The sequence below is a fragment of the Zingiber officinale genome, chromosome 4B (assembly GCF_018446385.1).
Source record: "Zingiber officinale cultivar Zhangliang chromosome 4B, Zo_v1.1, whole genome shotgun sequence".
Classification (NCBI taxonomy): Eukaryota; Viridiplantae; Streptophyta; class Magnoliopsida; order Zingiberales; family Zingiberaceae; genus Zingiber; species Zingiber officinale.
Window position 1 is genome coordinate 103,888,436 of NC_055993.1, and position 15,369 is coordinate 103,903,804.

Below are 15,369 nucleotides of genomic sequence, written 5' to 3' on the forward strand. Positions count from 1 at the left end.
TGACCTAAGGTTGCACCGACAATCTTCCCAAGTCAAACATCAAAATACAACTCGAGTCAAGTCACCTCGAGTCGGGTCAACCAGGTCAACCTTGACCTAAGGTTGCACCAACACAAGTGACATCCTAGATGGATGATCAAGATAACAATGCTTACATAGATATGCATGATCCCTTAGTTTAGGACAAAACCAAAGTCTACATCTCATAAAGACTATAAGATGACTTGTATATGTTTTAGTGCACATTAGATACAAGTAGTTGTTAGGATGATGAACTAAACTCGATATGCTGATTTAGTGCATTCATTTGAGTTTTAGCTTCATCAAAATATATAGTTATGTGTTATCCAATCATTGGGAAAGCTAATGTACAAGTCATGTGCATTTAACCCAAAGAACATATTTGGAAATTAATTTTGAAAATTATTTCAAAATATATTTAGAAAACCTTGGTGTAGATTATTTTTTGATAGTAATCATCATTGAAAAGTTTGATACAAACTAGAGAAAATCATTGAAGTTTTAAAGAGTTTCTAATTTTATGTCAATCTTTGAAAATAAAAATTATTTTCTTAGAAAACTATTTTTCCTTGATAGTATATGTCTTAAATAATGTCTACAAGAATTTTCATGATTTTTAAAATTTTGTAAAATTATTAAGGTATTTTTGAATTTCGATTAAAATTTAATTTTAGGAAATTAGAAACTCAATCGATCAGCCGATTGATTGGGAGAATTCGATCGATCAGTCGATCAATTGAACTAGATTTTTTTTTTCATGAGCAGAAGCTCATGAAATCAATCAATCAATCGATTGACCCTACCTGGATTGATCAGGTGATCGATTCAGGGCATTTTTCGTAAACAGAACCTTATGGAATCAATCAATGGATCGATTGAAAGACTTCAATCGATTGGTCAATCGATTAAAAGACTGATTTTAGCTGAAAGGGTCTGATTTCAGCCCACTAAGCCATTTTTAGTCATATTAACCATCTAAACCCTATGAAATTCATTTTTGAACATTTAAGGGATGAAAAAAAATTGGATTGGTTAAAGAATACTAAACTGAAGTTTGGGATGAGGTTTAGTTTTATTATTGGATTTTAGACCTCAAAACATCAAATTTTGAGTTTTCTAAAGTTTTAGAAATTCTAAGTCATCGTTGGTGCAATGATAGAAATTTAGAGCATGTTTTGAGAGGGAGTTACTGTAACGCCCGAAAATTCTCAAAACTATTTTAGAAATATTCTATGATTTTTCTGGAATTTTAGAATATTTTTATGGAATTTTTAGAGTATGTGGAAGTAGCAAAAATAAATAGGACCATAAAATAGCCTACACGGGAATTGAACCCGAGACCTAATTGGTCCTATGACTTATGGTGAACCATGGTAACCAAGTGAACCCAGCAGGGCCGTGCTGAAAGGAAAGGGAATCAATAATATTTATGTTAGATTTGGGCGGAAATTACCACTTAATATAAATAGGAAATAATTAAGTGAAGGGTTATTTGGATCGTGATTTTTCCTCTCCTCAAACCCTCACCGCCGACTTCCCTTCTCCTCTCCTTCTCTCGGTGCCAACCACAAGGAAGGCTAAGGTTCGGCCCAAGGGCACTTTCCGGCGACGACTTCGAGACGAGGACGCTCCCCTTCGCGAGAAGAGCACGTAGAAGTAGGAGAATCGTCAAGGAGATCGTTCTTCCGGGAAAACTAGCGATTAGAATCGTAAGAAACTTCGAATAGGAGGTAAGAAACCCCTCACCTGCAGTATAAGTAGCTTCCGTGTGAATTCCATGTTTTAGTTTAGTAATATGTAGACTTTCGGCACAAGGATGCGAATTAGTGCATACTAAGTGTTCGATTAAATTATTTAGCACAGAAAAATGCAACTTAGGCATTTTAATAGCTCAGTAAATGCAATAGAAGCATTTAAATAGTTTAGTTAGCCTTGCCACAGCATACATGGGACTACGGTCCAATGGGTGGGCACCCACAGTCGCCTCTAGGTTCAGATAACCTAGTAGAAGCAAGGTAAATTAATTAGCTATGATTCAGTATTTTATTTTCAGTAGTGGCACTGTACAGGATTAGATATCCATTGGGCTGGGCTCCCATAGTCGGTCCCTAGGTTTAGATAACCTAGTAAACCTTGCTAAATTCGGGATTTGCAACCCCGGGTTTAGTTGAGGATGCGCGCATAGCATGTACAGTTGCCGGGCCCATTAGCAGTATGATTATGTATTTTAATCTATTATATTATAGTTTTTCAAAACTCACAAAGATCAGTTATGTTAGTTGAGTTTGAATTCAGTTCCAGACTAGTTTAATTCATGTTCAGCTCAGTTTTCCTTGTTGTTACACATGATAGTTATGGTTAGCTTTGTATGTCATGCTTTGGTGTTCATGTTCAGCTTTTATTACACATGTTTAGATGATAGTATGCCATGACTAGCTTTGATTTCTATGTATGATAACATGCCATGTTTCAGTCTAATCAGTGCACTTTCAAACAACATGTTTTAAAAGCATATTGCATCGAATGCATGTTTTAGTGAGGTAGATGGTTTCTTACTAAGCGTTAAGCTTATAGATACTTTCTTTTCCTTATACTGCAGATAAAGGTAAAGGAAAGATGGACTAGCGGAGGCTGGAGGACAATGCTACGAGGATGTGTGTGGGCAGGAACTTGGAATAAAAGATCTTAGGGATCTAACAAGCTTTATTTATGTATTAGAACTTTTAGCAAAATTAGTTAACTGTTAGAACCTTATTATTCTACACATAGTACATTTGCATGCCATGAATTAGTGAATCATGCGTGATATCATGTTTAAAATGTTAGCTAATACATGTTAAAAATGTTTCTAGCTGTTATAGACTTGATGTGTATGAGTTGGGCACGAAATAGTGCTGAAATCAGGGGTTCTGATTCGAAATCAGAAACCCAGATCGATCTGAATCGAGTTGTGCCACTGGATCGGTCAGTGACCAATCCATCCCGAACAGAGAGTTAGCGTCTGTTATGGATCGGTCGACCGATCTAGATCTTAACTGAAGCTCGCGATCGGTGGCCGATCGGTGAAAAATCGATCTGTACTCCTGGATCGGTCGGTAGACCGATCCAACCGTATATAGAAGCAATATAGCTTCTGGATCGGTCAGCCGACCGATCCAGAGTTTTTCTCCATGCCAGTATCAAGCTGGATCGATCACTGGATCGATCCGACAGCCCAATCGATTCATGGATCGATTGAAATGCCTGATTACAGCTAGCAGGACATCCGAGAGGCATAGATTATCTTCCCTAGCATGTGTACAACTCCTAGGTACACCTAGAATATTAAGTTCAGATTTTACAGTAATCAGTTTAGTAAAATTTTAATCAATCCAGATTTCCGCAATAGTAATTTAGCACGGCCTAATGTAGCGATCGACCTCACAGCCTAGTCAGTAGAAGGCGGGTCGTTACAGTTACTCCTTAAAGACATGAAAACAATCTTTGAAACCATAAAAGGTTATAAAACCTTCATTATGATGAATGCTCATGGTTGAGCATTGGAAAACAATGAAAGATTGGATATCTTGATTGTTTGAGTGTGAATGCTCTAGGATGAGCATTGTGAAGTGGATTAATACTCAAGGGTGAGTATTGGAGACAATGAAGGGTATGAGACCTTCATTGTGATGTTATGAACAACATGTGAGGTTGTGGACAACGTATAGATAACTTTTCGAGAGGAGAGTTTTTGATGTGTGTCAAAGGGGAAAAATGTAGGATTTAAGTTAGACCTTCATTTCCTAAAGGGGGAGTTTACCCTCTAGAAATAGAGAGAATGAAGGAAAACCCTCATTCATGTTTTGGCATGAAGAATAAGTTGAGACTATGAATTAGCCTAACTTAAAGGTATTGTCAAATATAAAAAAAAAAGAGATTGTTGATACAATTTCTCTAGGTCAAAATTGACCAGGTTGACTAAGCTTGAATTGTAATGTGTGAGTTTCGATATTTGACAATATATGGAGATTACAGGAGCAATCATCCGTTTAGAGAGATTTGGTCAAGGTTGACCAGTTTAATGTGAAGAAGAGTAAAGTAGGTTAAGGTTGACCTGATACTTGACTGGGAAGTCCAACATGAAGGTTAGCAGAAAATGAAAATCCAAGTGGGTCGGCCTTGATTGGATACTTAGTGGGAAAGTGCTAGTGAGTGAAGCCAGGTAGAAGGGAAATCCTAGTGAGTAAAGTCAGGTGAAATACCTATTGAGTGAAGTTAGACAGATGGAAAGTCCTGGTGAGTAAAGTCAAGTGAAAGCCCTAGTGAGTGAAGCTAGGTAAATGGAAATCCTGGTGAGTGAAGCCACGTGAAAGCCCTAGTGAGTGAAGCTAGGCAGTAAAGAAGTCCTGGTGAGTGAAGTCAGGTGAAAGCCCTAGTGAGTGAAGCTAGGCAGTAAAGAAGTCCTGGTGAGTGATGCCAGGCATGTGGACATCTAGGTGGGTCCAGGAGGACCGGACACTTGGCAAGGATAGAAAAGTCCAAGTAGGTCAAAGGATTGACCAGACACTTGGTGACGAAGTCCTAATATGTCAAGGTTGACCGGATGTTGGGTTTGAGAACCCTAGACTTAAGTTAGACAAGTTAGGATTGGTCAAATTGATCAATAGATCAATTAAACCAGAGACCAATCGATCAACCGATAGATTGAGAGAGTACTGTGAGAAAAGGGGGCCCAATCGATCGACCGATCGATTGGGAGATATTCTCGTGAGTTTAGAGAGGTTCCCAATGGATCAGCCGATCGATTGGGCACCGCCAATCGATCGGCTGATCGATTGGTCCGATCGATTGGGGTTGGATTTCTTGAGAGGTTATGAGGAAGCCTGAATCGATCGGTCAATCGATTTCGGGTATTTCCAACGAAGATCACAGAGGCGTTCTGAATCGATCAGTTGATCGATTCAAACCTCCCCAATCGATAAATCGATCGATTGGGATATGACCATTGTGTAGGTAGCGAGCTTTGGATGATTGGGATTGCGCTGATCTAACGTGCAATCGATTGGGAGCAGGCCTAATCGATTGAGAGTCCTAGGAGCACAAAGTATAAAATCGTTGGCAAGCTTTCTTCTCCTTAGACTTCTCCCGATATTCTTCACCGAGCTCACATCTCTTCACACCATTTCTTGGAGGTTTTTGGGGACAAGTGCTGCTGCACTTCCAGGGTTCAAGAGACAATCTACATCAACAAGATCAAGCAAGAAGAAGGTTTTATTTGTATTCTTGTGTATTTTTTTCTTGCGTGTGTTGTATCTTGTTGTGAGAGTATTGTACGGGGTTTCTCCACCTCCGGTTGTATCCGAGAAGAAGTTTGTTTCTTAGTGGAGAGTGCCTGTGTGTGTGGATCCTTGGATTAGTCACCTCTTCTTAAAGTGGATATTAGATAAATTTACTTGTTAGCATTGGAAAACTTAGCTTCGAGTTTATTCAGCTACGCATCATCATCTACAAAGCAAGCGAACGAGCGCAATGAGCTATTCACCCCTCCTCTAGCTCCGAAGTATCCCAACAATAATAACTACATTACAGATTTATCTTGTTCATATAATTAATTGATCGACTTAGAATTTAATACGTGTGATAAAAGATAATAATAGTGAATCATGTGACGATAATTATGTTATTTTATCAAGATTAGTAGGGTGGAATGCTTCTTGTTGTTGTCGTCGACGATGATGATCCCTCGTGATTTGGAAAAAAGAGGGCTGTTTTAATTTTTACCCAAAAATGATTAAGATTCATGTTTTTTAAATTTTTAAATGGTGAACGCTTAAAAACAAAAGAGAGTCGTTTTCGTACCAAATTTAGCCAAACGAAAGTTTGACTTCTACGATTGGAAAATATTTAGAAAAAAGCGGCCCTGCTGTTCTCGATGGATTTTCTATGAAAGTTCCATATTCTAAAATTTTTAAGTTAGCTCTATTATTTCCTATGATTAAATAATTTAGTAGATTGGCTTTGCTAATTTTAGATGAAATTAAAATTATAAAATCACAAATATTATTTTTTTTTTTTTTCTATTTTTGATGTTCTCGTAGATTCCCAGGGAATCTTCCTACCCGGCCGTCACGTCGCTTCGACCGACCACTCTTATTCCGCCACGTAGACCGCTTCGCTTTCCCCTTAAGTCGCCACGCAGGGCCAGCACACGCATCGACTTCCGTCGCATTTGACCGAAGCGAGGAGAGCGAAGTCACTAGACCAACGCCCTGTTGCGGCGGCGCAGGCGGCGTATTCGTCGGGGCTCTCTTCGTAGTCAACTACCATCAGTGGTTAACTCAATCGCAAGGCAAAGACGCGTAGCTTCCTTCTGGAGATGGAGGAGGGGAGCCGATACCGAGAGCAGGAGGAGAGGCGACGGCGGCGGATGGCCTTCCGCTCCTTGTTATGCTGCGGAACATCCAGGGATGGGTGCGTCTCTGCTTCGGATTAGGGTTCAAGAAATGCTCTTTATGGAATATTGGATGATTAGGGGTTTTTACGATTCCAAAAGGGTGCGTTTTCTAATCTTTTTTTAAAAATAATTCATCTTCTTAGTTTTTTGTGGTGTAGGAAGGAGCCAGGGAAGAAGGGATCGCCGGCTTGGAGAGTGTTCTCCCTCCAGGAACTGTACATAGCGACGAACAAATTCAATTACGACAACAAATTGGGCGAAGGAGGGTTTGGGAGTGTCTACAGGGGCCGGCTCTATGATGGAACTCAGGTACGTTTGCTTTATTCGTCTCAAGTATAAAAATTTACATTATTGGCTGTCTTGTTTATTATAGAGTATGGAAAATTTGATGTTTGTAGTTACTCTATTTCATAGAGTATGGCTGTCTTGATTATTGGCACAAACTGAGTTCAATCATTCTTTAACAATTTGTTCAGTCGTCAAACAAAAGGGTGGTGTTTGGATGCTAATGTGAAAACCGAAGGAGACTCGATAAAACCGAAATGTTAAGGCACATGGGTTGGGGCTGCTAAAGAATATCCAAGTCACTTAAACACGTGGACTAAAGGAAGTAGTACTAAAGAGAGGAGGCCTCACTGAATCATGTGGGAGCTATCTCTTTTTCTGTCAACTAATACGTAATGTGATGATATAGAGGTGCACTTGCAATGCCTTACTACTGTTTCAGGAAATAAACCACAAAAAGAACTAGGTAAAGATAGAGCTATTATATTAAAAAAAAAATTTAAGGGTGATTTAGAAGATTATGCTATTGCATTATGAAGGATCTAAGCATTTACCCAAATTTGGCACTTCAGTGGATGCTAATGCTGTTGAAATTGGGAGTGCAGGAACTTTATTGCAGTGATCTTCTAGGTGGGTTTAGCAGCAATCTAGGAAAATTCGAAGTTTGAATTACTTTATACTAGTTCATAATTTTCTTGATTGTGATGATATATGCATCCACGAATTGAAATTTTTTTAGAATGTGTATGGTCAGCTATAAGTTTCTTAGATTCTTGCATCTTTAGGAAAATTTCATGGAAGCAATACCTTTGCCAATGTATCTGCATGCCCTTACTACTTGATCACATGGTTTAAAATATTGTTCTGTGTCGGGTGAAAAGAACGGAACTTACCATTCCGCTCGCAGATTGAAACCGACAATGGCACTCCAGAGGTTCCCAGGTCCACGGCTGGCTTCAAAGGCGTCGTGCGATCCTCACGATTGTGGGGGAGGCGTCGCGCGAGCCCCGCGACCGCGGAGGAGGCGTCACATGAGCCCCGTTGCGACGGCGGACTCATCGTGCAAAGCCCCGCGGCGGCGACTGACTCATCGTGCGAGCCCCATGGCTACAGGAGACTCGTCGCGTGAGCCTAGCAGGAGTGGTGAACTCGTCACAAGAGCCGCGATGGACTCGTCTCGTGAAGCACAACAGTCCAAATAGTAAAATTAAATAAACGTAGTTTAATAATTTCAATCAACTCCTAGCTATAGTACGAATATTTTAAATGGGCTTAATTAAACCCTAATAAAATTATCCCGTTAATTATGTATATATTTTAAACAATTTTTATTTTTATTTTTTTGTATTTTAAATATTTAGATTGGTTTTTATTCTTAATTAATATATTTTATATTTAAAAAATACCGAAACTATATTGGCACGGCACAATACGAAACCGAAACTGTATTATTCCGGTCCAAAATCTCGGCACCAGTCAGGATTTTAAACCTATCTTGATCAAATGGGGTGCAAATTTATCGTAGGTCATACGAATCAGTCTAATTTCTTGCAATGTGTGTGAATATAGTATTCGAGAGTTTTAATGTTCTTTCCACGTATATGGTCGTTCTTTCCTGGGTGAGTTGACAAGTTTGTTTTCAAGTTTCAATAGGAGCTAAAAGAGGCATAGGAACCAAGAATGATGGCAAAAGGCGATTCGGTCGCCTCTGCCAGCTCGTCCCCAGATCAACACGGAAGAGATAAATCACGAGTGGCTACTAACCTTGGGCAGTTGAATGGTACATGGGAGAGGGCAAGCACCCGACTACTAATTGGGATTTGACTCTCAAACCTCATGGTGGCATCACCACCAAGAATGTGGCAAATCGCTCGCCCCCAGCGCCCCCGCCGCACCCGACCCAAGGCTATCATGAGGGAGGTAAATCATAGCATCCTGAGGCATCACCACCAAGAATGCATCAAAAGGAAGTGGTCAAATGTGAAGATGAAATGAACAAATAAAATAAACACAAACCAATGTTGATATATTGATTAACAAGAAGTACAGATTTACACAATAGTACTTCTACAGGAGAATGGTTCATTTTGATTTCCAATCAACGAACTTGTATTCTTTTTAAGGGGGAAATGTTGACTTTGACATGAAATTACATGCTAATTTGTGTCTTAAGTTCCTGTAAACATTGTCTTACCCTAGATATTGGAAGGTGATAATTTTTTGTTTGAATAATATCTTATAGCTCAATCATCTCATAACTTTATTTGAGCAATCTTGGATATGCGATTAACGCAATCCATGCAATGTTACTATTTCCTGAAGTTTTATTAATTAGATTCCAATATAGATTGCTGTCAAGAGGCTAAAGGTCTGGAGCAACAGAGCAGAGATGGAATTTGCAGCGGAGGTTGAGGTTTTGGCAAAAGTGAGGCACAAGAATTTGCTGAACTTGCGCGGATACTGCACTGAAGGGAAAGAACGCCTAATAGTCTATGACTACATGCCTAACTTGAGTTTGGTCTCCCATCTTCATGGTCAACATTCACAAGCGTGCGCTCTTGACTGGAAAAGGCGTATGAACATTGCCATTGGTTCAGCCGAGGGAATTGCGTAAGTCTTGAGATATAAGCACTCCAAAGTTGCTAGATATTTACTTCAGAAACCTATTCGATAATGTATGTTCAAGCTACAACACTCGAATTTACTTTACAGATATCTTCACCACCACGACACACAGCACATTATCCACAGAGATATAAAAGCAAGTAATGTTTTGCTAGACTCCAAGTTCCAAGCACGTGTTTCGGATTTTGGGTTCGCGAGGCTCATTCCAGATGGTGCAACACATGTTACCACAAGGGTGAAAGGAACTCTCGGCTATCTAGCACCAGAGTATGCTATGCTCGGTAAAGCGTCAGAGAGCTGCGATGTCTATAGTTTCGGCATATTGCTTCTTGAGCTTGCAAGTGGAAAAAAGGCTATCGAGAAATTGAACCTGACAGTGAAGCAACGAATTGTTGATTGGGCTCTCCCTCTAGCTCGACAAAAGAGGTTCAAAGAAATGGCAGATCCGAACCTCAAGGGAAACTTTGTGGAGTCAGACTTGAGGAGGATGGTGCTTGTTGGTCTCATTTGCGCCCAAAGCAAGCCAGAGAATAGACCCACAATCCTTGATGTAATTGACTTGCTTAAAGGCGAGCCAAAAGGGAAGCTATTTGATTTGGAAAACAATGAATTGTTCAGAGTGAATTTTGGCCATATTCTTTCTAGTTCTCAGCACAGTGCAGATGACATCGAAGAGGATTCACAGATCAACAGAATCAAAGAACTTGGTCCTTTAAATGAAACCGTTACAGGTAACACCTAGTGGTAAGATAACCAACATTCTCAACTCATATATTCTTTAACAGGATGTTTCCATCTTTGTTTATAGGAGGGAATAATAAGTGCTAAATTCAAGGTGCTGATAGATTGCAAGGTGAATTGTTTCCATCTTATTCCCTTCTATCCTTTTCTTTAAGTTTATTGGTCAGCAAAGTGAGCAGATTTTGAGTGACTATTGTGAATCAAAAGAAAGTGAGAAGTGAAGAAAAAAGATGGCTTCTTTGAAATAGCTTTATGTAGACATACAGTACAAATTGCAATATTTTTGGTTCATTAGAAGCACTAAAAGAGCAGAGTTCTTAACTTTACAAAGCAAGCATTTTCTGTGTTGATTTATTACTTTATTTTAAAAATAAATATTGTTTTTCTAGTAGCTATTTACTTTTTATAATCTATTGGAAAGTTATATATATATATATATATATATATATATATATATATATATATATATATATATATATATATATATATATATATCCTGTGCGCTCGTACAGTGCATGACTGCGCGCGTGCAGAGGATATCACTGATTTTAATGTTTTTTTTAAAATTATTTTTAATTTTTGAATTTTAAAATAATAATTAAAATATTTTTTAAAAATTTTATTTTTAGGGTTCAGACTTTGAGTTATAGTATCAAAATTATTTTTTTTAGATTTTATCTCTAGGATTCAGACTTTGGGTTATAGTATCAAAGTTATTTAGGGTTCAGGCTTTGAGTTATAGTATCAAAGTTATTTTTTTTTAGATTTTACCTTTAGGGTTTAGGCTTTGGGTTATAGTATCAATGCTATTTTTTTTTTAAAGATTTTACCCCTAGGGTTTAGATTTCCCAATTGGGTTATAATGTTTAGTAAAAAGAAAATTTTAAAATGAAATAAATTTAAGTATTTATGGAGTATTGTAATGTGTTTAGGAGATATATATTTATATATTAGGGATTTATATAAATAAATATTGATTTTTTTAATTAGAATTAAAAAAAAAAAGTCTGCGCACGTACAGTCGCCTACTGTACGACAGCATATCACGACTATATATATATATATATATATATATAAATATAAAAGTATTAACACTTCTATTGCACCAAATTCATTAAAGATGCAACATGGTAGAATACATTTATTTTTTTGAGATTACCATATTTTCTAAGCTCTTGATTTAAACTTTAGTTAAATATAAATCTAATTTAATTTTTGCATATATTTTAAAAGAAAAAACTTTAACGAAAATACGATATTTGAAAGTTCCATCAATATGGTTAGGGATGAGAATTTAATTAAAACTAAGTCAAATTAATCGAACAGATCTAAATAGATTTTTTTTTTTAACAAACTGAATCGATTGATTTAAAATAAACAAACAATCGAATTAATTATTTTTTCAAAAAAGAATTGTTTTTTTTTTAAATAAAACTTGGTTTTGGATTTAAAAATAGGATCTAAAACTTTGGTTTGATGTAAAAATTCGATTAATTTGGTCTATTTAGTTTAACCAAATAAAAAATTTTAAAATTGAAAATGAACTGAATTAATCAATTTATTTTAAAAAGTAAATTTTTGAATAAACTAATCAAATTTTAAAATTTAATCGATTTATTTGATTTAACTGAATTTTTACTCACTCATAAATATAACGTTAGTATGAAAAAAACTGACAATATGACTATAAGATGAGTAAAAACTCTCCTTGATCTTGTGAAGCTCCTAGAAATAGTTATGACGACGCCTCCATGATATGACCAGCGATGAGAGAAAAATAGCGAACAAGTAGATAAAGAAAAAGGTATATGAACTTGTCATTGCTTTAGGAGTCATCCTCTTTCACATTCAAACAAGACCATCTCTTTTATTTGCATATTCTCTAGTTTACTCTTATCCCTTGTCATATCATCAGGTGTTATTGCGACTATTTCTTTAAGCTTCACAAGAGTCTTACTGACTTATTCTTATCTACTTGATAAAAAATGATCTTTAAGCTTCACAATACTACTAAGAATTACTGAGCAAAGCTACCTAACTAATCCAAAAGGAGGCACTAATATGCTGGATTATGATCTATCAATCAGTCTACAATTTACATGTCACACAAGTAAATAGCATACAATTGCCACTAGAAACATTTGTATATGCTGGCAAGAAGAATATGAAAACCCACTGGATACCCTAACCAAATTGCTTGCCTTATCAAATTGTAAGGTGCAGCTCCAGGCCAAAGAATTAGTGATGCTTTACCTATTCTAAACAATGAACACTACATAGGGTACCAGAACGATGAAGTCAAAGAATAAGAGGTACACGAAGTTGGAACCTTCTGCTTAGCCAGGTTGTGGATGTCTCTGACAATGTTGAAAACTGCATCAGGTTGAGCTAGTTTGAGTGCGTTATGAGAGAATTTCTTTAGTTCCTTTTTTCCAGGACCAAACCATCTAGCCACTATGCTGGCCGTCTCCTCTGGGTTATCAGAGAACACTCCTGCTCCATTGTCTACTACATAAGGAACGTTGCCAACCTCCTGCGAGGAGCAGAGACAACCATTCGGTTATGATTGATGAGCAATCCCAACAATTTGGAGCACATGTAAACTCTCACCTGTCCGGGGATGAAGTCATTTAGAATGATAGGAAGTGCCCTTATCAAAGCCTCAGCTATTGTGCCTGGTCCCGCCTGAAAATTGAAAGCATATAAGCTATAGTACAAATTTAGAACTTAGGAAGGACAATAGGAACGTGCCTTTGTTATGATGCAATCACAGGCTCCCATCCATTTCTCCATTTGCGTCACAAATCCTTTGATCTGAAATTAAAATTTACCATTGATGATTATGTAGGAAATAAAAATCTAAAAAGAAAAAATCTATAGAAGTTTAGAAGCACTTCATACCTTCACAGGAACTTTCCATTGGATCGATTGCAATGAAGACTGTAAGAATTGGTTCCGTCCACAGATGACGACAATTTGTCCAATAGGTTTGCCAAGCTTTTTATCAAAGAGTGCTTCTCCAAGAGCAATTGCAGTTTCCTTGACTGGTCCCATACCTTCTCCACCTCCCATCACTAGAACAGCAGGTAAATGGAAGTCCATCTGCAGTTCTTCTCTTAGATCACCCTGTTATGCATGTATTTCTTAGAATTTCCCAAATGATTCCTCGCTAATTAAACGAAGTCGAACCTTGTTCACGATTGCACGGCAGAAGGATGGCCTGATCGGCAAACCAAAGACACGGATCTGAGAAGGTTCTAACCCTTCTAGCGATGCTCTTTTCGACACCTCCTCTGAGGGGCAATAGCATCTGGTCACACCATCGTGGAACCTGGCAAACAAATTGCAGATTGCACCATTCGACTTCATCTAAAAAGTTTAATCTTTTTCTAAAAAAATGAAGTAAGAATCACATGAAACACACCATGTAGGGTGGCATGTATTAAGGTCTGTGATCACAGTAACAAAAATGACTCTTTTCTGGAACATCTGCCATTTAAGCACCCATAGAGGTATGTGCTGCATGAGGGGATGAACACTTATAATTATATCTGGCTTATACTTCATCAGACCTGCTTCAAATTCCCTGCAAATTTCGAATCATCCAGGTATTTCTACAGAAATGAGTATCAAATCTCTCAACTCTTCAGTAGAACAAATCCGACAAACTTGAAATATACAGAGCATTTGAACAATTGTAACTGCACAAATATGAATGCCAAGGAGACAGAGGAGAGAAAGAGATGTGTATGATACCTGGCATAGTAGGAAGCGAGGGCTGCAAGGTATAAGCAATGAACCCAGCGAGGTGAGGTGCCATGAAAGGCCATCTTCCACAGACGAACATGCTTGATTAAGAACTTGTAAGTTCTTTCCATGTTGTTCAGGGGCCAACCTGCATACTCTTTCCCCAAATCCTTCACAAAAACCTGTACACAAGTATGCATTTTGCAGTTAAATTAGTAGGAATTTACATAATTTGTCTCCAAATTGCTTGCATTCAAACCAAAAGATTTGAGTATCTTCTCAAGAATCCGCGGAAATTGGGGGATTAACATGATCCAACTGACAAGCAGCGTGTCTCAATCAAAGAAAGCTCCTCGAATCGATTCAATAAACACCCACAGTCAAACAAGACGAGCTAGGGTTAGTTACCCGGTACTCGAAGCCGAATTCGAGCTGGAAGGCGTCGCGAATGGCCTCGGCAGAAGCGCGGTGCCCTCCGCCCGTGTCGCTCATGAGCACAAGGACATTCTTGGGCCGATCCGCCCCGATCTGGGCTAGATCCACGGCCCCATTCAACTTCCCCCATTCCGCCGCCTCGTCCTCTCCGTCGCAGGGGCCGGCGTAGAACGAGCATCGCACCGGCTGCCGATCGCCTTGGCCTCCGCCATAGTAGGCGAACACGCTCTGGAGGACGGAATCCGGGATCCATCGCCGCGGCGACACCACCGACATCACCATGGCTTTGCAGGCGCTGGCTCGCAACTTCAATGCGACCACCACAAACCGAAGCAAATAAAAGGATCGCCGGAGCAGCCAGCAGCGACCAAATCAGGATCCAATCCAAAGCTGATTGCAAAATTCCCATAAACCTCCCATCACAACCGCTACACGAACATGAATGGACGCGTGTGCGGAACAGATTGGACGGAGAAGCGTTCGGCGTGCGGTTACTTGTTGGATTCACTACTCAATCCGGTTGATTCGGGGAATGATGCTTTAGAGTTGGGATGATTCGCATAAGCGAGCGCGAAACGGCATATTCCACCGCGGCGCGGGAGAATCAAATGCGGTATGGTGTTCCGCAGGATTCCTTGGGCTTTATCTGTGCGCCTGAGACGCAGGAAAACATTCTCTGTTATTTGAATGGTACAAATTTCATTTTACCCTCTGAAATTTACTCACGTCTCAAAACGCTGCTGAAGTTTAAGGATCACAAAATACACCCTCATACTTTTCAAAATTCCTTTTTCATTTTTCCCATGGGTCGCGCTAACTCTTTAAGTATCAAATTATGCTTAATAATTAGCTATTTAAAAGAGTTCAAATAACATATATTTAATTAAAGCAGAACCTTCTTTTCTGACGACATTAAATATCTAAGAATCATGTCGATATTGCTTGTTACACGCAGATTGGACCTGATATTGCTTGTTACACGCAGATAGGACCTAACTACGCGACTGAGCAATCACTAATTGTACTCTAGCCTATAATTTATAGAATCACAATCTTAATCGTAGAATCAAATATTACAATGA

General features: G+C 38.5%; 2 protein-coding genes across 2 annotated transcripts; one reads left to right on the forward strand and one right to left on the reverse strand.

Moving 5' to 3' along the window:
- The first annotated feature begins 6,211 nt into the window (after positions 1-6,211).
- Positions 6,212-10,429, forward strand: LOC121975841 (PTI1-like tyrosine-protein kinase At3g15890). The gene is made up of 5 exons (XM_042527732.1): positions 6,212-6,471; positions 6,613-6,763; positions 9,087-9,349; positions 9,452-10,095; positions 10,173-10,429. The coding sequence occupies exons 1-5, from the start codon at positions 6,377-6,379 to the stop codon at positions 10,190-10,192; spliced, it is 1,173 nt and encodes a 390-aa protein (XP_042383666.1). The 5' UTR covers positions 6,212-6,376; the 3' UTR covers positions 10,193-10,429.
- Positions 10,430-12,163: 1,734 nt separating this feature from the next.
- On the reverse strand, positions 12,164-14,583 carry LOC121975845 (probable monogalactosyldiacylglycerol synthase 3, chloroplastic). Its single transcript, XM_042527736.1, has 8 exons — positions 14,261-14,583; positions 13,862-14,034; positions 13,530-13,691; positions 13,295-13,436; positions 13,007-13,231; positions 12,857-12,919; positions 12,716-12,790; positions 12,164-12,638 (listed from the first exon to the last, which is right to left on the reverse strand). Exons 1-8 carry the CDS (start codon positions 14,567-14,569, stop codon positions 12,378-12,380), a joined length of 1,410 nt encoding a protein of 469 aa, XP_042383670.1. The 5' UTR covers positions 14,570-14,583; the 3' UTR covers positions 12,164-12,377.
- Between the last annotated feature and the right edge of the window lie 786 nt (positions 14,584-15,369).